The sequence below is a fragment of the Nothobranchius furzeri genome, chromosome 13 (assembly GCF_043380555.1).
Source record: "Nothobranchius furzeri strain GRZ-AD chromosome 13, NfurGRZ-RIMD1, whole genome shotgun sequence".
Classification (NCBI taxonomy): Eukaryota; Metazoa; Chordata; class Actinopteri; order Cyprinodontiformes; family Nothobranchiidae; genus Nothobranchius; species Nothobranchius furzeri.
In genome coordinates, this window is record NC_091753.1 from 42,938,685 (window position 1) to 42,958,609 (window position 19,925).

The window sequence follows — 19,925 nt, forward strand, 5'->3', positions numbered from 1 at the left end:
ATGTTCCCTTGGGAGTGACGTTTGCATATTTGTGCAAACAGTGAGAAGTCATTACTACCTCTTGTTAAAAAGTCTGTTTAACACTTGTAGTGACGCAAAAATACAGAATATTTTTAATTATAGACTGAAAGCAACTAATTGTACCTGCAGCTTTTCCTACACTTGTTTTCTGCCTTCTGCATTTTAGGGATGCCACTTATGGTCACACCACTGGAGGAGGGGGAGGAACAGAAAATTTTTATATAGCACCTCTGAAAATAAAAATAAAATTCTGCTTCACAAAAACAGTAACTTTTGATTTATTTTATCATAAAAAATGGGAGAAATAAAGAAAAATTAAGATTTAAAGTAAGAATTAAAATGAACTTTTTAAACACGGGAGCCTAGAAAAAAAACAAAATTGACAGAAGCTGCAGCATGAAAGGGAGTGAGTGAGGATGAAGAGGATGAAGGTCACACAAGCCATTTTGAATAGGTGAGTATTCACCTGCTTTTTAAAGGAGACCACTGAGTCCACTGATCTCAGGGGGAGAGAGTTCCAGAGTCTGGGGGCCACAGCAGCAAATGATCTGTCACCTTTGGTCTTTAGCCTGGTGCGCTGCACAACCAGTAGGCTTTGGTCACTGGACCTCAGGGACCTGCTGGGGGTGGACGGACTAAGAAGATCACCAATGTATGATGGTGCTTGTCCATGTAAGGCCCTATAGACCAGAACCAGGATCTTGAAATGAACCCTGAAGTTGACTGGCAGCCAGTGAAGCTGGAGGAGAAGCGGGGTGATGTGGGTGTGTTTGGAGGACTTGGTCAGAAGCCGAGCACAGGCGTTCGGAACCAACAAGAGAGTTGCAGTAGTCTCTGCGTGAGGAGATGAAGGTGTCGATAACAATCTCAAATTAAGGAAGTGTGTTTGGGAGCCTGTACACCACTGGTCACTTGTTACGACCCTGGAGCTAGAACCTCCTGATGGTCCTTCAGAACCCGCCTTAAAACCAGGGGAGACATGTAATTTCAGTCCGTCACCCCAAAACTATGGAAGGCCCTGTCGACCTCCATTCCTGAGGCTGATTATAATTGTTCTTAAACAAACAACTGACAACCTTTTTATTTTGACGAGCTTTTAGTTGACTAGCTCCTATCCTCAACACACACACACACACACACACACACACACACACACACACACACACACACACACACACACACACACACACACACACTTTATTCCTCTGTCTCACTTTTCTGTAATACTTTTGTTGTTTTATTGTTTCTGTGACACACTTTGTGATTGTATCAGGTACAAAGTACTATATAAAGTTTCTTCTCTGAGAACCTTTACCAGCATATAGTTACCTCTTCTTTCTCTTCATAATAAATACATTTACAATCAAACAGACAGACATCTGTCCTCCTGTTAATGTTCAAAACGCTTTTTACATCATTGTATAAAAAGAGACCAAAACATTTGAAAACATGCTTGAAATCTGGTTATATTTATTAAAGAGTGGTTGTATTACATCTTACAATTGGTAAAAGTGTTAGTAACAATCAAATATTTACAAATTAACAGTACTACAAAATACAAAAGCTGATAAATTTTATTTGGATTCAGCATAAATAATAAATAAATCATCTCTAGGCAATAAATAAAAAGAATAAATTAACTTTAATGCAGAACCCTACATTGCGCATAAAAAACATCTGAAGAGTCCAAATACAATATTAAATGATCTCCAGCAGTGATTACGATTGACGTTGTCATACACAATGTTAATAAATTTACATATGTAAATTTTCCTGGTTAGTTTTTTACATTTTTATAAATGTACATTGTCAGGAGTAATACTGTTTTTATAGTGAGAGAATATTAGAAGACCTAACAAGGGAAAAGGCATCCAGGTGTCATATTTCTTTGGATTTATTTACTCAAGATGCTGCTAAGCACATAAACAACTCAAGATCAAACATAAATTATTCCCTGAGCACTAAGTAAACAATACCCTCAATATCATTGTGATATATCATTAAATAATTATTATTCTATTCATGATCAAATGTAGGTTGATAAATATAGCCACAGTTTAACTCATAACTAATAACTATTTTAAATAAAATTAAATAAATGTAATTTCATTTAATTTAGTGCACATTTAAAAATTGAAACAACCCTTGCTTACTCACCGAGTCGTATTTGCATTACAGGAGGCATTTTCTACTTCACTGGTGTGAACTGTGAAAGAAAAACCCGTTTCTTGAACATCAGTCGGGACCGTCTGTGAGGTTTCCACATTCCTATCTTTGTTCGAACTTCCAGTATTGAAAGGATTCTGCTCTGGCGGTGAGCATGTTTCATTCTGAGTGGAAAGTTGCCTCTGTCTCTGAGGACATTCAGCATTCAAAACCTCATTGGACAACGTCTTTTCTGTGCTAGACAACACAACCAAACCATCCGTTGACTTATCTGAGCTCACAGAGATGGTGGTTTTGCCAGCTTTATTTTGCAAGGTGGTGGAGTTGATCACATCGAGCAACTTTGGCTTCTTTTGAGGTTCATCAGTAGATACTTTGGGACAATACCTAAACGAGTTTCCTGCGTAAGCTAGCGAAGAGCCTGAAAGTGGACTTGATCCACCACAGTTAGGCCTATTCTTCGTCATTGCCAAAACTTCATAACGGAAGCTTGAGATGTCTTGCTTCAGTTCCTGTTGATGGATTTAAAACCGGAGGTTAACAAGCAGAAATTATTGTAAAATTATAAAAAGCTAAGTAAATTTCTATGTAGACCTTGAAATTTTCCTCCGTCAGTCCTTCTTCAGTTTTTGCATCTCTGATCTTTGCAGCCACATATCGCTTCACAAGGTTCTTCATGACTTCCTAAAAAGGCACAATGAGTTTCAGAGACATTTTTACAATCATTAATATAGACAAAAGTGCAAAAAATGAAAAATTTAGCTACATTATAAAGAGCAAACCTGAAATTCATGAGTTAATCGGATGTTTTCTGCTGCACGGGTCTTCAATTAAAGAGAAACAAATGTCATGTATTGTATCTGTTTATTTATTCAGTTGGCTCTTTCTCATTAGAATGTCTTGTGATACAAATTAACATAATCAATCTCTGGAGAAAGAAAATTATTTAATTTAATTGGAATTCTTTTAGAGCAAAGAGCGTTGAGATATTGAACATCAGGAAGTGCTGACTGGTGATTCTGGTGATTCCTTACCCCCAAAGTCTCAAATGAGTCGCATGTTTTTTTGCCTCGTCTTCTAAACAAATGTGTTTTTATCCATCCTGCTAGATAGCAAACCGATTTTGGACTGGGGACGATGTTGAATGGAGATGGCAAAGTCCCCCCTTCTTCAAAATAGCTCATCCATAATTTAGTTCGTGCAAATTTCCACTCTATGTCTGCGTGATCCTGAGAAGGAAGGACATAAACCATTAAGCTTTTGGGATAAATTCAATGGGAATGGGATATATTAAAATATTGTTTTTTTTCCCATGATTACTCACAGCGATGTGTTGGTAGGAGTTGTTCATCATTGCAATTAGCATGTTCAGAAGCACCACCAAGGAGATAATATTGTATGTACCGAACATAGTGGAGCCCACGAATTCTGTGAATTCATGATCTGGGTCTACGTTGGTCACATAGAGGCTAATCAGGCCAAATATAGACCAGAATAACGATTGAAGGGTTTCAAACAATCTGAAAAGCAAAGACCCAAAAAATCTAGTTAACCAACATGTTGAAAATCCATTTGCAATCAACATTTATAGTTAAATGTGGAAATACGAAAAAAAACTTTGACTTGCGTTGAAAAGGCGTTGTTCTGTGTACTACACCGAATACCCTTGCAAGGATTTTCTTTTGGTTTTCCTTCTGTCTTGTAATAATAGTAGAGCTGATTGAGGCCGTTGGCAAAGGCCAAGAGAACCAGGCAGTAGATGAAGAGGAATTTGAGGATATCCAGAAGCATGCGGCCCAGAGATATCTGTAAAGGGCCTAGGTGGGAGTTGGCAGTGAAGAGAGAGATGAGGCGTAAGGAACTGAAGATGTTTGCGATGGCAAACAAGGCTTCTGCCATCAAAGTAGGATGCAACATCTCCCAATCTTTTCTAGGCTTGCATCCACTGTACTGTTTAAAACAGAAATAAGACAAGAAAAGTTTCACATTTTGTAGCAACATTGGCTAATTTTTTGTTTGGTGATACATTCTGTTCATCTTTGAAACACCTTGAGAGGTAAATATTTCTCATAACGTCACTAATGACTTACCTTTGTGTAGGAAACGATCTTCAGAGAAATGGTAGCGAGATACAAGGAGTTCATTATGAAGTCCATAATGTTCCACCAGTCATCCAGGTAGTCCTTTAAACCACTGTCCCACATCTGCTTGATCTCCATCCATATATAACCTTAAGATGTTTAAATAAGAGTGATAAAGCGGGGAATCATTTGAGGATGACTGCATGGAATTAAAAATTATTAATAAAAACCATGTAGGATTGTTTATTTCACATACTTTTATGGTAAGCACTAATATCTGCCCTCATTGGAGAGGGTAAGACTGCTGAATAAATGTCTACAACATGCAAAAACTAACAGAAGACTGTGTACTGTTACCAATCACCCAGGGCAGGATGATCCATTCCACAACGGTGGGTGCTGGACCCTGAGTTTCAGCTCGGCGGCATGCTGGTGTGCTAGAGTAAATGCTGGATGCTGGGCTCTGAGCTGCATCTCGGATAGCTGTGTCGCTAGAGTCAATGTGCTGTGAGGCCAAGAAGAGCAGGACGAGGAAGGTCAGATAGGAAGACGTGTGACAGATGAACTTGATGAAGGGTTTACGAATGGACAGGCCATAGAAGCTCTTTGGAGCAATCAAGTAGAAGGTGGACAACAGTGGAAAGAGGAAGCCAATGAAGATGCAGGTGATGAGCTTCACTGCCCAGTGACGCCTCCTCCAGCCCGGGAATTCACTGTACCAGCGAGATGCCAGGAGCTGCTGGCAATTTGGTTGAGCGACAAACTGAGAAAAAGAAAGTTAAAACATGTCATTATTTTTTTATTTCATCAAAAAGCATTTGGCAGGTTTAATATTTGGATCTGTGTCCCACAGTTGTTTTTTCTGCCTGCTGATATTTTATAGATCATATGGACAATTACAGATGGAGATGGAGGATAATTTCAACTTAATGTTATGGTCAAATGTAGCCCTGAAAAGATTTTGCAGCATAAATTATGAAACTATGAGCAATGAAGACCTGAAACTCACATATTTAAAGGTGTGGTTCACTCTTTTAAACAAAACATTTGCAGTGGCCTCTGACAGGAATGAATGCCTTTGAAAGCCGTACTCGGGGCAAAATTAGCCCAGAAACACTTGGATCAGCACGGACAAGCCTGCTGCAGTAGAGAGTGGCACAACACAGCAGGTTTTGTGTCTTATTTCCTGATGTTTGGAAATCTTGCCTCGGATTGGATAACAACACCACAATGCCACCACTGACTTCCAACATGGATGTTTTATCTCCACAAATAACACAAGTTTTTTTGTGTGGTGGTGTTGCTAATGCTAACGGTTAGCTTCTACTAGTTGGGAAGTTGTCTGCAGATTCCTGGACGCTAAACCAACGACAGCATTCCTCGTCGTGAGTCAAGATGGGTGAGTTCATGAATGTTAAGTAACAGTGACGTAGATCTGTCAGGATTTTCACCGTCTGTTTTCCCTCAGAAGCTAATGCAGCAGATAGGGGTAGGAGACCATTTTCATGTTCCGCCTGCATGAAAAGCTCGCAGTGGCAGATTTTAGTCAGAAATAAAACATGGTTTTTCAGTGAACTACATCTTTAATAATTTTTCTTGTGAAAATTGACAAGGCATAAAACGAAATGTAGTGCCTAGAAAAAAGAGAAGTACTCTAAGCTCATATTGTGAAAACATATTACTTCTTCTATCACTCTGGTACTTTTTTGGCCTAAGGTGCATTTTAAAAAAAGGAATCATTTAGGAAAAGTCATTATAGCTTATTAGTGACATTTATTCCTTCATTCTTAACTTTCATGAAAATATCATTATGACATTATTTTGTCACTTTGTCAGTCTTTTTTGCCTGCAGTCAAGAACACCTCATGAAAATCATCTCTCACTGGAAACCTCTCGTCTTCATTCTGCAACTCTACTGCAGGAATGAAGCAGCCTTTATCAACGTTAAACTCCTTTGTGCTGGTGTTTTGAACATTGAACTTCATGTGACTGCAAAGGTCACAGCAGATGATTTCTATCACTCCTGATGCCAAATGGATGTCATCATTTTGAGGCCGGGGCTCAAATGTATTGCCGTCTTGAGAGCTGGCTTCTACAAATAGTAGAGGGGTCATCTAGGGCTAGGGTATTTGTACTGGAACGGATGACTCGTTCTGCTTTTCTGTTGCAGATTTGCTGCTGTGCTCTGGATCATTATGTTGTTGTAAAACCAAGTCAGATCCAAGCTTCAGCTGTTTGACATATGGCCTCACATTTGACTTTAGAATACTTTATATTATGGGACCAGGTCATGTAAGCATGCAGAGGAAACAGACGTTGTGGCTCTGTGAGTTTCTGCTTTAGATAAAGGAAAATTATCATGGAGGTCTTTTCTCAGACACAACTTTGCAAACCCAAGCTTATTTTTATAAAGAAGATATTTTCACCCCTAAACTCTGCTGTTTACCAGCCAAGTCCACAATCAGGAGCATACAGTTTATCAAGGCTATTGATAATCCTACCAGGTTTAAAAGCAACATTTCCAAATTTGACATAGCTCTTAAATTATTATTATTTGAGGCTTTAATATGTGGCATTGTAGTCATTTCCTTTGAACATTGTTTGGTCTGTGTTTGGTCTGTTATTATAGGGTGTCTTCCTTGGACATTTAAACCTAGTAGGATTACCAATAGCCTTGATAAACTGTATGGGACCTAATTTAATTGTAAACAGCCTTAAAACATTCCTATTTTGATGAGCAACAACTCAAGGAATATTGCTGATGTTCCTCAGCATCACATTAACGCAACACCAAAAAGATTTTAACACTTCAAGCTATGGCTTTCAAACTGGTTTCGATGTTTGTTGAGCCATAAACGTGACCAACTTCACATTGGACATCACTCTGTAGTCATCTGCTGACCAGAAACTGCACTTAAAGCTGTAATGGCAAATTTAGAAAACAAATAAAATAAAAAAAAGATGAAAAAAGATCATTTGTAAAATGGATTTTCTAGCATTTGTCTAAAACCCGCCGCCAATGACGCCTTTTGGACCAAAAGCAACCATTGCACCGGGGTTTGAATTACGGGGGAGCTAAGGGGAGCCTGGCTCCCCTGAAAAGAGGGACAGGCTCCCCTAGAAGCCCTCAACTTACACACTCAGGTGGAGCCCAAAAAAAGATTCAGTTTCAACCTATACTGCATTCTTTATGTGGACTCTCAGTGTACCGGGACACCTTTTGATAGAAGAGGACAAAAATCTCTGATTGTGCACTTGGCTGCTGCATCTTGTGCACGGCTACAGTAACATTCTTAAGTTCACGGCACCATGAAAATATAATTAACACACAATCATTCATGTCCGCTAATATTTTCTAGTGTTTTCAGTCTTTTATTTGTGCCTGATGTGCTCCCGCTGCTGCTGAGCTCAGGTGACTTCACTTCACTGGTACGGCTGCGCAGTGTGCACTCTGTTATTTTTGAGGTCAGTAGATCCCTTTGATCAGTGAGCTTAGTGCAAAAGTATCTCATGAGGTGAAAAAGTAAGAAGCCAGTCAACATTTTTTCTGGAGGATTGATAGGAGATGCAGGAAGACGAGAGACAGACAGGACGGGAAAATAGCCCAATAAAAAAACAAGAAAGCGAAACAAAGTGCTTGTTAAGGAAAATATAAACAGGTTCATCCCACACCTTATAACTTTATCAAGCAACAATTTATATGCATGTAATATTTGTATATTTGATACAATTCAGATCACCTCCACAATTCAGACCCACACCCACAGCTGTTTCAAGGAATTTTGGGGGCTGAGACTAAATAGACCCGCCCCCCTCCAAAAAAATAAATAAAAATACACATCAGCATCTTGTTGCCTTAATAATGCGCTGCATTAAAGCCGTTCTTATTGTTCTATTTTATTTCTTTCTTTTTTTTTCGTCTCTCGTCTCGTCTTCCTCCGCTTATCCGGGTCCGGGTCGCGGGGGCAGCATCCCAACTAGGGAGCTCCAGGCCGTCCTCTCCCCGGCCTTGTCCACCAGCTCCTCCGGCAGGACCCCAAGGCGTTCCCGGACCAGATTGGAGATGTAACCTCTCCAACGTGTCCTGGGTCGACCCGGGGGCCTTCTGCCGGCAGGACATGCCCGAAACACCTCCCCGGGGAGGCGTCCAGGAGGCATCCTGACCAGATGCCCAAACCACCTCAACTGGCTCCTTTCGATCCGGAGGAGCAGCGGTTCTACTCCGAGTCCCTCCCGAATGTCCGAGCTCCTCACCCTATCTCTAAGGCTGAGCCCGGCCACCCTACGGAGGAAACTCATTTCGGCTGCTTGTATCCGCGATCTCGTTCTTTCGGTCATTACCCAAAGCTCATGACCATAGGTGAGGATTGGGACGTAGATCGACCGGTAAATCGAGAGCCTGGCTTTCTGGCTCAGCTCCCTCTTCCCCACGACAGATCGGCTCAGCGTCCGCATCACTGCAGACGCCGAACCAATCCGCCTGTCGATCTCCCGATCCCTCCTACCCTCACTCGTGAACAAGACCCCGAGATACTTAAACTCCTCCACTTGAGGTAGGACCTCTCCCCCGACCCGGAGGTGGCAAGCCACCCTTTTCCGGTCGAGAACCATGGTCTCAGATTTGGAGGTGCTGATCCTCATCCCAGCCGCTTCACATTTGGCCGCGAACCTACCCAGCAAGAGCTGAAGGTCAGAGCTGGATGAAGCTAGGAGGACCACATCATCCGCAAAAAGCAGAGACGAGATTCTCCTGCCACCAAACTCGACACACTCCACACCACGACTGCGTCTAGAAATTCTGTCCATAAAAGTGATGAACAGAACCGGTGACAAAGGGCAGCCCTGGCGGAGTCCAACCCTCACTGGGAACAGGTCCGACTTACTACCGGCTATGCGGACCAAACTCACGCTCCTCTGGTAAAGGGACTGAATGGCCCTTAACAGAAAGCCACCCACCCCATACTCCTGGAGCGTCCCCCACAGGGTGCCCCTGGGGACACGGTCATAAGCCTTCTCCAAATCCACAAAGCACATGTGGATTGGTTGGGCAAACTCCCATGCCCCCTCCATCACCCTTGCAAGGGTATAGAGCTGGTCCACAGTTCCACGGCCAGGACGAAAACCACATTGCTCCTCCTCTATCTGAGATTCAACTATCGATCGGACCCTCCTCTCCAGTACCTTGGAGTAGACCTTTCCAGGGAGGCTGAGGAGTGTGATCCCCCTATAGTTGGAACACACCCTCAGGTCACCCTTCTTAAAGATGGGGACCACCACCCCGGTCTGCCACTCCCTAGGAACTGCCCCCGATGACCACGCAATGTTGTAGAGACGTGTCAACCATGACAGCCCTACAACATCCATAGCCTTGAGATACCCAGGACGAACCTCATCCGCCCCCGGGGCTCCGCCGCTGTGTAGTTGTTTGACTACCTCAGCAACTTCTGCCCCCGAGATCGGACAGTCCATCCCCAGGCCTCCCAGCTCTGGTTCCTCCTCGGAATGCGCATTGGTGGGATTGAGGAGCTCCTCAAAGTATTCCTTCCACCGTCCGACTATAGCCTCAGTTGACGTCAGCAGCTCCCCATCCCCACTGTAAACAGTGTGAGCGAGTTGCTGCCTTCCTCTCCTGAGGCGCCGAACAGTTTGCCAGAACCTCTTTGGAGCCGATCGATAGTCTTTCTCCATGGCCTCACCAAACTCCTCCCACGCCCGAGATTTTGCCTCGGCAACTGCCACTGCTGCACCCCGCTTGGCTATCCGGTACCTGTCTGCTGCCTCCGGAGACCCACAGACCAGCCACGCCCTGTAGGCCTCCTTCTTCAGCCTGACGGCTCCCCGAACCTCTGGTGTCCACCAGCGGGTACGGGGGTTGCCACCACGACTGGCACCGGCCACCTTACAACCACAGCTAGCAACAGCCGCCTCGACAATCGCAGAGTGGAACAAGGCCCACTCGGACTCAATGTCCCCCACTGCTCTCGGGACGTGGTCAAAGCTCTGCCGGAGGTGGGAGTTGAAGACCGTCTTGACAGGTTCTTCTGCCAGGCGTTCCCAGCAGACCCTCACTATGCGTTTGGGTCTGCCAGGTCTACGCGGCATGTTCCCTTGCCATCTGATCCAACTCACCACCAGGTGGTGATCAGTTGACAGCTCCGCCCCTCTCTTCACTCGGGTGTCCAAAACATACGGCCGCAGGTCAGATGATACGACTACAAAATCTATCATCGACCTGTGACCTAGGCTGCCCTGGTACCAAGTGTACCGGTGGGCATCCTTATGTTCGAACATGGTGTTCGTTATGGCCAAACTGCGGCTTGCACAGAAGTCCAATAACAAAACACCGCTCGAGTTCTGATCAGGTGGGCCGTTCCTCCCAATCACACCCCTCCAGGTCAAGCTGTCATTGCCCACGTGAGCATTGAAGTCCCCCAGCAGGACAATGGAGTCCCCTGATGGAGCACTATCTAGCACTCGTCCCAGGGACTCCAAAAAGGGTGGGTACTCTGAACTGATATTTGGCCCATAAGCACAAACAACAGTCAGGACCCGTTCCCCGACCCGAAGGCGCAAGGAAGCTACCCTCTTGTCCCCCGGGGTAAACCCCAACACACAGGCAGAGAGTCTCGGGGCTAACAAAAAGCCAACCCCAGCCCTCCGCCTCTCACCCGGAGCAACTCCAGCAAAGTAGAGTGTCCAACCCCTCTCCAGGTCTCGGGTTCCAGAGCCAATGCTATGTGTCGAGGTGAGTCCGACTATATCTAGCCGGTACCGCTCAACCTCTGCCACAAGCTCCGGCTCCTTCCCCGCCAGCGAGGTGACGTTCCATGTCCCAAAAACTAGTTTTCTTGTCCGGGGATTGGACCGCCAAGGCTCCCGCCTTGGTCTGCCACCCGATTCACATTGCACCGGACCCTTCATGTTCCTCCTGCGGGTGGTGGGTCCACAGTTGGACGAGCCCATGTATCCGGTTCGGGCTGGGCCCGGCCGGGCCCCATGGGCGAAAGCCCGGCCACCAGGCGCTCGCTCACGGGCCCCAACCCCAGGCCTGGCTCCAGGGTGGGACCCCGGTAACCCTCCGGGCCGGGTACTCCGACTCTTCGTTTTAACCGCCATGAAAGATCCTTCGAACCGTTCTTTGTCTCACCCTTCACCTAAGACCAATTTGTCATGGGAGACCCTACCAGGGGCACTAAGTGCCCCAGACAACATAGCTCCTAGGATCATTAGGGCACTCAAACTCCTCCACCACGATAAGGTGACGGTTCAAGGAGGAGCTTTTTTTTTCATTCCAGGAATGCATGACTGCAGATATCAATATGCTGACGTGCATTTACGTTCCTTAATTATTCTGATTCCATGCCAGTTTCACTCTGCAGCTGTTAAAACTTCTAATATTTCAAGTGTTAGCTTCTTCTGAAAACAAAACGAAACAAACGAATAAATGTAAGTTCCAAAGCAGAAATTAAAAACTGTTGAGAGGTTCCTCCCTTATTAAAATATCATGAGTTTGTATTTCAAGGAAATGGCTGGTGCATCTTCCATCATTACGCCCAATTATCTAATCATCATGGGACTGCCTAAGCGGTCTACTGTAATGCATTTGTAAGAGCCAGACTGGCAATTACATGTTGTTGTAGGTTCCCAAAGGATGTCTCCACCCATTTCAGGCCATTTAAAGCTCATCTCAACATTTGTCTCTATCTTCTGTCCACTTCGATCAGATTCTGTGATGTCAATTTCTTATATTTGTTAAATTTGAAGCAAGGCTCTTTCTCATTTACTACAACAAATCTGGTTACACTATCCCCTAAATGCACAATAACACCCGTTTTGTGGAGGCCACAGCAGCCATAGCTTACCTCTTTTTGGGAATATTTGATGGCCAGCTTCAGCCGGGCTAAATCATTAATGTTCTCATCCAGCAGAGGGTTGATGTCATCACGGTAGTTGAGGATAATGTTCAACTCTTTAGAACTTCGAGTCTGGTCCAACAAATCTTTTGCAAATTGTTTACACATTTGAGACAGCTCCTGGTACTCTGCCTTGAACTCGTTCTCCACATTGCTGAGCTCCTTCAGCTCCCAGCTGAGTTGGAAAGCTGTGAGGAACGGATCCTCGCTGGAGAGAGCTATGAGCGAGGGGCTGGCTAGGGCCTTGTAGATGTTAAGACGAGAGCGGGAGTAACGCAGGCTGTCCATGTCTGAACTGGACATGCACTCCACACAGTTGCAACGCACCGCATGTGGCTGAGGTACGGAAACACCTCGCTGCAGAAGCAGCTTGATGATCTCATAGTTGTTGGTGTGAGCTGCGAGAATGATCGGGGTGATGTCTGGGGTGAAGTCGGAAAACTGCCGGTCTAAAAGAATCGGTGGGACCTTTTTAGGGAGACAAGAAAGAAAAACAGACATGAAACGGACATGTTCAGAGGATACGAGTGATGCAAAGATCAGAGAGGATTTTAGCTATCAGCAAACACACAACTAATGGCTTGCGGTTTCACTTGTCTCAGATTATTTCCCTGCTTGAAAGCAGCAATATTCTTTTTCATTTTCCATTTCTTCACAGATTGTTCCAAGCAATTTACAGGAAAAGCAAGTTGCATTAGTGGGGAAGCAAAATTGAAAACAAATAACGTAATTAAATAATTAAAATGATTGAATCTGTAGAGAGGAGGGTGGACTATGCTCTGGTCATTATAAAAACGGTATCCCATCTAATTTGTGATGATTGATAGTTACTGTTTTTCTTCTCTTACCTGTTTTTCCCCACGAGGTCTCTTGTGGTTAAGAAGCAGCTCAACAGCTCCCACCACTTCTTTCCGAATGGCGTGCAGCAGGGCATCACCCACATGAATGTTATAGCTCAGCAGCAGCTCTATGATCTCCAAGTTCTCGTTTTCGATGGCAATAAGCAGAGCGGTGCGCCCCAGGGGGTCGATGCAGTTGATGTTGATCCTGAAATAAATCTCTGCCTCCTCCAGGGCTTGCTTCACACTTCCATAGTCCCCCTTTTCAACAGCCCCCAGGTAGGCTTTCTCCATGGGAGAGAGCTCCGATTCAGCCCGCACTATCCGCAACGGGATTCGGTCTCTGTACGAGGAGGTGTCATTTTTCTTGTAATACAGCTGTGCCATGTTTGCTGCTTTGACTCAGAGCAAACTGAGATGTGTAAAGGACATGAAAGGAAAAGGGAAAATCCGAGGTTATGTTTCAGCATTTACTAAAATCAACCAGCAACTTTAAATTAAAAATACATTTAGAGCTCTTGTTTGGTGTTTTTGTTTTTATTTCACCCATTTTACATGAGTTAGCTCCCTAACAACTTCAATTTGAGCAATCAGAGCTAGCTGAAGATCTCAGCAGGGTTAGATGATAAACAATTTAAAATGTTTTTTTAATTAGTAAGTTATTTTGTTTAATTGAACTTCCAACAGTAAAGCTAAATAAGCTTATGTAACTTATTTTTTCTAAAAGACACCCAGCGCGCACGCACGCACTCAACAAGGTAAAACACTTCCTGCTTTAATTATGATGAAAGTATCTCATTCATTCATGCAGAAAGGAAATAAAAGCGTCACCGTTCTCCTGTTGCTTTTTTTGTTGTGGTTTGAGTTAAACTCGGTGGAAGTCTGTGCGCCGAAGCTGCCAGAAGGAAAAGTTTATAGATCCTCGTGTCGTGAGCCAGCTCTCCTGCAGCCCATCCCGCTTCAGGCACCACCACCCGGGACCTTTCTCCGTCAGAGACGCACAAATGGAGGCGGTGCGCGTCCGAGCGACAGGGCACATCCGCATGATCTGCACGTCAGAAAGTGGCACCAACGCCCATTTGCTCCTGGTGTTTGGAAAAGATTCAGACACGTTACTTTCTTTGGTTTGTTAGTGTGAGGACCTTTTACTACACATTTAGATCGTTTTCAGACTTATTTATCTGCAATGAATATGTTAATTAGTGCAAATAAACCGTAGCATCATGACGTCACAGGAAATATAATGATCTATGTCATTGTTTCAGAGTTTTTTCTGAATTTGAAAGATAATAAAAATTATATTTGAGAAACAAAGAGTTGTGAGAAGTTATGGTTTACCTTTAGAAAGACTTAAAAGTTGAAGCATCAATTCAAGCTTTTTACTCAAGTAAAAGTAAAAACCTACAATAAAAAAATTAACAAACGCTTAATTAACACATCAGCAGGACCACACCTCCCCTAAAAGCATGTTTACTGAATAAAGACTAACGTTTTATAAAATGTTAATGTTAACACATTTAATTAACTATACCTGCTTCAGCTGCAATTATACCAACTATGTGTTATGTATTTCTCTGTATGTCCTGCACATGTGGAGAATATGACAATAAATGACTCTTGACTCTCTCTTGACTCTCTTATGCTGATACAATAAAAGAACCATATAGAGAGTTTAAACCAGGATTTCTGAATGGTCCAGCATACTGAAATTCTCTCAATCTGGATGACATAATTAATCTGGAGGGGTTTTTGTTTTAGAGTTTTTATTAACACGACAAGCCTAAATGAAAAATAAATAACAAAGCTTTTAAGTAATGGAGTAGATATATGTAGATGGAAAGAGTACAGATAACTGAGTGAAAATGTAAGGAGTAGAACAAAAAGACTTGAATTGTTCCAGCAAAGTATTTTTTATACTGTATAGATACCCCAAAATGTGTACTTAAGTAAAGTGAGAATGTTTTTATACTTCATTACTTGACAATTTTTGCCCAAAAAACGATCTAAGAAAATGACCCAAAACTAACTCAAAACTGCATCTTGGATATTGTCATTTCATAAAAATGGAAAATGAGAATAGTTTGTCACACACTAAAACATTTTCTTTCACATGACTATCATCAACGGTGGTCTCTCAGGGGCCTCTGTCATGCATGTTTTGTGTTCCTGCTACATCCTTCTTCAACAGCTGAATGATCTGTTCTGTAAGTGCCCAGGTTCTGCAGGAATCTCCTTGATATTGGAGAAAGGAAACATCTGTTGCCACCAACGCCACTGATGTAAAATCCTTCAAACTGAGATAAAGAAATTCAAATACATTCGTTTTCTAACTGAGCTTCTCTGTGTTTGTCTTGGTAAATGCATCACAAATGAAACTGGAAAGAAAGCATCATTTTGCTACAGAGCTGCTAAATTATCCCTTTATGAAATAATGAAACTACATTGTTACATACACACACTTTAAATGCTGAGCTGTAATTTAGGTACGCACAGCTGTACTTTCTGTTTAAGTCACATTTCAATACTTCTCATGCTTCTTCATTTAGTACTTAATAATTCATTTAAAACTTCATGAGAGTCTGGTGTGCAGCAAGAGAATTTTGAATTTTTTGAAGCCAATTTTGAAGCCATATTTGTAGAGCAAGGTATAATGCCATATAAGTTTCTTACTGTATTTTTTAACAAGTTAGCATTAAAAACTCACAGTTGCTGCTGTTCTCTTCTGGCACTCACAGGGCACAGTCGCTTCTGCTTTGCTCCCTTATCTTTTTTTCCCAAGGCTCTTTTGTCCCGTCTGCCTGCAGAGCGCTTCTCTACATTTCCTCTGGAAATCACTATTTTTCAGAAATGGATTTAATTAATTGGTCATTCAACGTGATTGATAAGATTTTTTCTACAATGAGAACGGAGGAGGGGGCTTGTGCTTGCCCTCACGGGACACACGCAGCGGGATATATGCTCGATTCCTGGAAGAAGTGGAATGTCATCTGTCTATCTCAGCTGTCCATTGAGAACGTCGAAGATATGTGGATATTTGGCCTGATGATCACTGGATTTCTTCTGATTGGAGTGGGAGGATATCTGGTTTTCCAAAAAGTTGGGATGACGGGAGCAATTGGAGGGCGACCCGCAACCATGGACGGCACCGTCCGGGCAGAGACCTCACAGACTGGGACGTTACTCGAGGTGAATCGCAAGCTGGACAATGCCTTAGCTGTGTTACCGGTGTTAGTGCGCAAAATGGATGTCATCTCGGAGAGGGTCACCGGACAGTGTGGAGATGTTTTATCACCGAATTGGCTTCACTGGAGGACTTGAATGATCAATACAGACTTTAAGGCAGAGAGGAAAATTATTTCTGCCTGACCCAAACAAAGTCCTGTTATTCATTCTGACGCCATAAGCAGGCGTCCCCCCCCCCCATCCCACCCCCCTCCCGCCTTCAGATTGTGGTCTCCGCATCGAGGTCATCAAGATGGAGGCACTCACTGTGCTCTGTGCTTTCCCATGACCTCCCACCCACCTGTGGATCGAGTTGGTCGAGCGCCACACAGGCTGCTCCCGCTGAGAAAATCAGGGTCCCCCCCCGCCTACCTACCGGGTCTCATGTTGTGAACTGTGACATTCATGCAGTTGAGGTGTTTTTTTGCATAGTAGAGCTACACCCTGCCGGTGTAACTCTGTTAATGCCTTTTTCTCCCTCCCCGAACTCTCCTCATGTAATCCCCTCTTCATCTATTGAAATGAGCGCCGTTATGGCTGCTCTCATGGTCTGCCTGTATCTGTCCTGTCTATATGTGTGTGTGTAATCTTGGTCAGGCTGTTCTGTGGAGTCAAGTTCCTATGCTCTGGTTCGCTGGAGCGCTGGCAATAAAATTCTCTCTGATTCTCTGATTCTGATTCTCTGTTTGGAAGCAGACCTGAGAGGTTGAATAATTTGGACTATTCTTCTGAGTTCTTCTATTGTTGCAGACTATGCCAACCAGTGAAAATGTACATGGCGGCCCCTTATTGGACTGGAGGAGGAAATAGTAAATAAAAAAAGTTAAAAATAAATGAGACTGAGTTTATTCAGTCATGGTTTTCCTTGGTTCATTCCCTCTGTGTTTCCCTTTGATCAGAACAACCTACTCTCCATCTGTTAATGATCTCGTTTAGCCTTCCTAGCGACCTTCCTAGCAGTGGTCTTCCTTCATTTTCTCTGTCCTGCTGCCTCCTGAGTGTATCTTTTTGTCTTCCTGAAGTTTATGCCTTTGTAAATTTAGTTCACTGCCTTGCCAACATAGTAACGCTACCGGGCTATAGTGCCAAAGTTCTGTGTTTACAACTCAGTGGCGGCCAGATAAATCGTCCTGAAGCACTGACACTCTCCAGACAGCTGTGTTGGAAAGTGGTTTGTTTCTCAAGGTGCCGCATACTCAGTGGTTCCTCCTGCAGATCACTTATGACTGCATTGTCCCATGAAGCATTTAGTGGTTTTACCCTAGAAAAGTGCAGCATCGCTGTGCCTTTCGCTATTTTAGCATGCACGTTTTGCAGAAATACACAATTTAAACCAGGGATCATGTAGCACGGATGAACAATATTGTTTTGTCTGAATAAGACAAGAAAATAAATTTGAACCTGTCCTGTCCAAAAAACTTTTACTTTACCTTCTATTACCATAAATCCTCTAATACAGGCCCGGGCCTGTATTTTACTCAAGCTCATCAAGCTCCAGGCCTTTATTGGAAGGAGGGCCAGAATTAGAGGCAGGCCTCAATTTCTATGTGAGCAAAATGAACTAATGGTTCGCTGGAGTTTTTGACAATTAAAATTACGCCCACATTTTCAAAGTTAAACACATCTCTTTTAACAACGGTAGTTTCTGCTTCTGCCATCTCCCCCCTCCCCCTGCGCAGCGGCCGCAAACTCACTGATGCGCCTGCAGCCTCTCAGAGTTCCTGCTGCTCTAAACATTAAAATAATTATTTCATTTTCTGTTCCTCACTTCTGATTACCTTCAGTGGTGTCTGTTTGTTGCAATCACCAGGTACAAAAACTAACTTGTTTTTATTTGACTATTTTTCTGTCCTGTCTGTTTATTATCTTCCTGCATCTCCTCTCAATCCTAAAGAAAAACTGCTACCTGGGTTCATATATATTCACCTTATGAGTTACCTTTGAACTGCAGTTCTAAAAGATCTACCGACCGCAAAAACAGTGGAGTGCTCGCCAGCCACATCAGTTAGGTGTGTCACCGAGGACAAAACAGGTGATGCATCCCGATTCACAGCAGCGAAACGCATCAGGCACAAATAAAAGAATAAAAGACAGAAAACATAAAGGGAAATGAGCCGACATAAACGATCGCGTGTTAAATTAGTTTTTGAGGTGGCGACACCTGATTTGATAATGTTACTGTGGCCGTGCTCAGGACGCAGATGTCTGGAGCGCGTCATCAATCAGAGCTTTGCATGCGCAAGCTGGTTAAGATTAGGATGGGGGTGAGGGGAAGGTTAAATTGCAAGAGGGTAAACGTCACAATTTGGTTAAATGTCCGTTTTACGGCGGGTGTCAGTACCGACGCTCTGGCACAGCTCGTTACCTCCCGACGCGCAGGAGCCTGTCACCTGCTGACAGCAGGCTGCTGTCTTTTCCGAGGACTGCATCTTGCCGGTCATTATCACGTGACAGCGACTAGTCGATGACAGGCATAAATAGTCACTACAGAGCGGGGAAGTCGACTAGTGACTAGTTCATACAACCCCTGCTACTGCTCCCCAGAGTGTTCTGCAGCATAATCAGCACGTTCTCTTTGAACTTGATATCAAATTTTCGCCTCCTCTTCGTCTCCGCACGGTTAAAGTTACCCTCGCAGTCTATCACTGGCAAATCAAAAGTGAGACGGATGACACAACCGCCCCCCGTACGTGCTTGTTACCACATTCCACCCGGCCACAATTAAAAACCGGCCATTATTCACCTCCGCCGACTCCGACACCGGCCAAAATATGATACCCGGCCGTTAACTGAATACAGGCCAATATTAGAGGATTTACGGTAATTAGAAATAACAGACATTACCGGACCATGGTGGCTCAGGGGTAAGAGTTCAACCAGTGGGTTGCAGCTGTTGCATCTGTGTCCATGGGCACGACACTGTAGGGAATAACACGTTGTTCAGCTTTAATTAAAAAAAACAATCAGATGTTTGCATCACCTTGTGTTACCCTTTCCAAAACAAATGGCAAAGTAAAACTTTACTTTCACACATGTTCTGTGTATTATTATGTAGCATTACTAGGTTTTAGACATGTAGAAGTACACGTTTTCTTGATGAGAACTCCATGAGTACAATTGACTAACAACATTAGCATTTCTTGTGATTTTTGCTGAAAACAACCAAAAAGAAAGAAAGGAGACGAGACGCTGGGGACATCGGCACACACAACAGCCCTATTGGCTCTGATATTTGAATAAATGTTATTATTCACTTAGATTTAGGAAGAAAACCTGACCTTTAGTTAAGTCATGAATTCCTCATGAAAGGGTAGATAAGTTAATTGTAAAGGTTTCTGCCTTCCAGACAGACTAAATTATTTTACAAGAATCCAGTCCCCTAATTCTGTTTTTCCATCAACTATTCTCTAGTGCTGCTTATGTTCTGCATGTTGTAGCTCACAAACATTCACAAAACAAACAACAAAATCACACCCAGCATCTTGGCATCTAAAGCTTGGTTTATGCTTGACGCGTCTGCGAAGTTCGCACGGCTCCGCGAGGCAAAATTGCGTCATTTTAACAACCACGCCCCTCCACCGCGCCTCCGCATGGCTCAAAATTTCCGCACCGCGCACCTAGGAAATTTTCTAACCACGCGGACGGTCGGACGTGGAAAAACAGGGCGGTCTGGCAAGAATTAG

The 19,925-nt window shown here is 43.6% G+C and overlaps 1 protein-coding gene across 1 annotated transcript; it reads right to left on the minus strand.

Annotated features, from left to right (window-relative positions):
* Positions 1-1,489: 1,489 nt before the first annotated feature.
* On the minus strand, positions 1,490-14,141 carry trpc4b (transient receptor potential cation channel, subfamily C, member 4b). The gene is made up of 11 exons (XM_015951370.3): positions 13,852-14,141; positions 13,030-13,432; positions 12,131-12,649; positions 4,626-5,031; positions 4,278-4,417; positions 3,815-4,137; positions 3,512-3,707; positions 3,222-3,416; positions 2,970-3,011; positions 2,782-2,871; positions 1,490-2,699 (listed from the first exon to the last, which is right to left on the minus strand). The coding sequence occupies exons 2-11, from the start codon at positions 13,405-13,407 to the stop codon at positions 2,175-2,177; spliced, it is 2,814 nt and encodes a 937-aa protein (XP_015806856.1). The 5' UTR covers positions 13,408-13,432; positions 13,852-14,141; the 3' UTR covers positions 1,490-2,174.
* Positions 14,142-19,925: the final 5,784 nt, after the last annotated feature.

Coding starts and splice junctions, on each gene's coding strand:
- trpc4b (XM_015951370.3), bottom strand. CDS start 13,407: ATGGCACAGCTGTATTACAAGAAAAATGACACCTCCTCGTACAGAGAC. Junction 12,650..13,029: donor GACCTCGTGGGGAAAAACAG/GTAAGAGAAGAA, acceptor CTCCCTAAAAAG/GTCCCACCGATTCTTTTAGA. Junction 3,708..3,814: donor CAGAACAACGCCTTTTCAAC/GCAAGTCAAAGT, acceptor TTTGCTTTTCAG/ATTGTTTGAAACCCTTCAAT.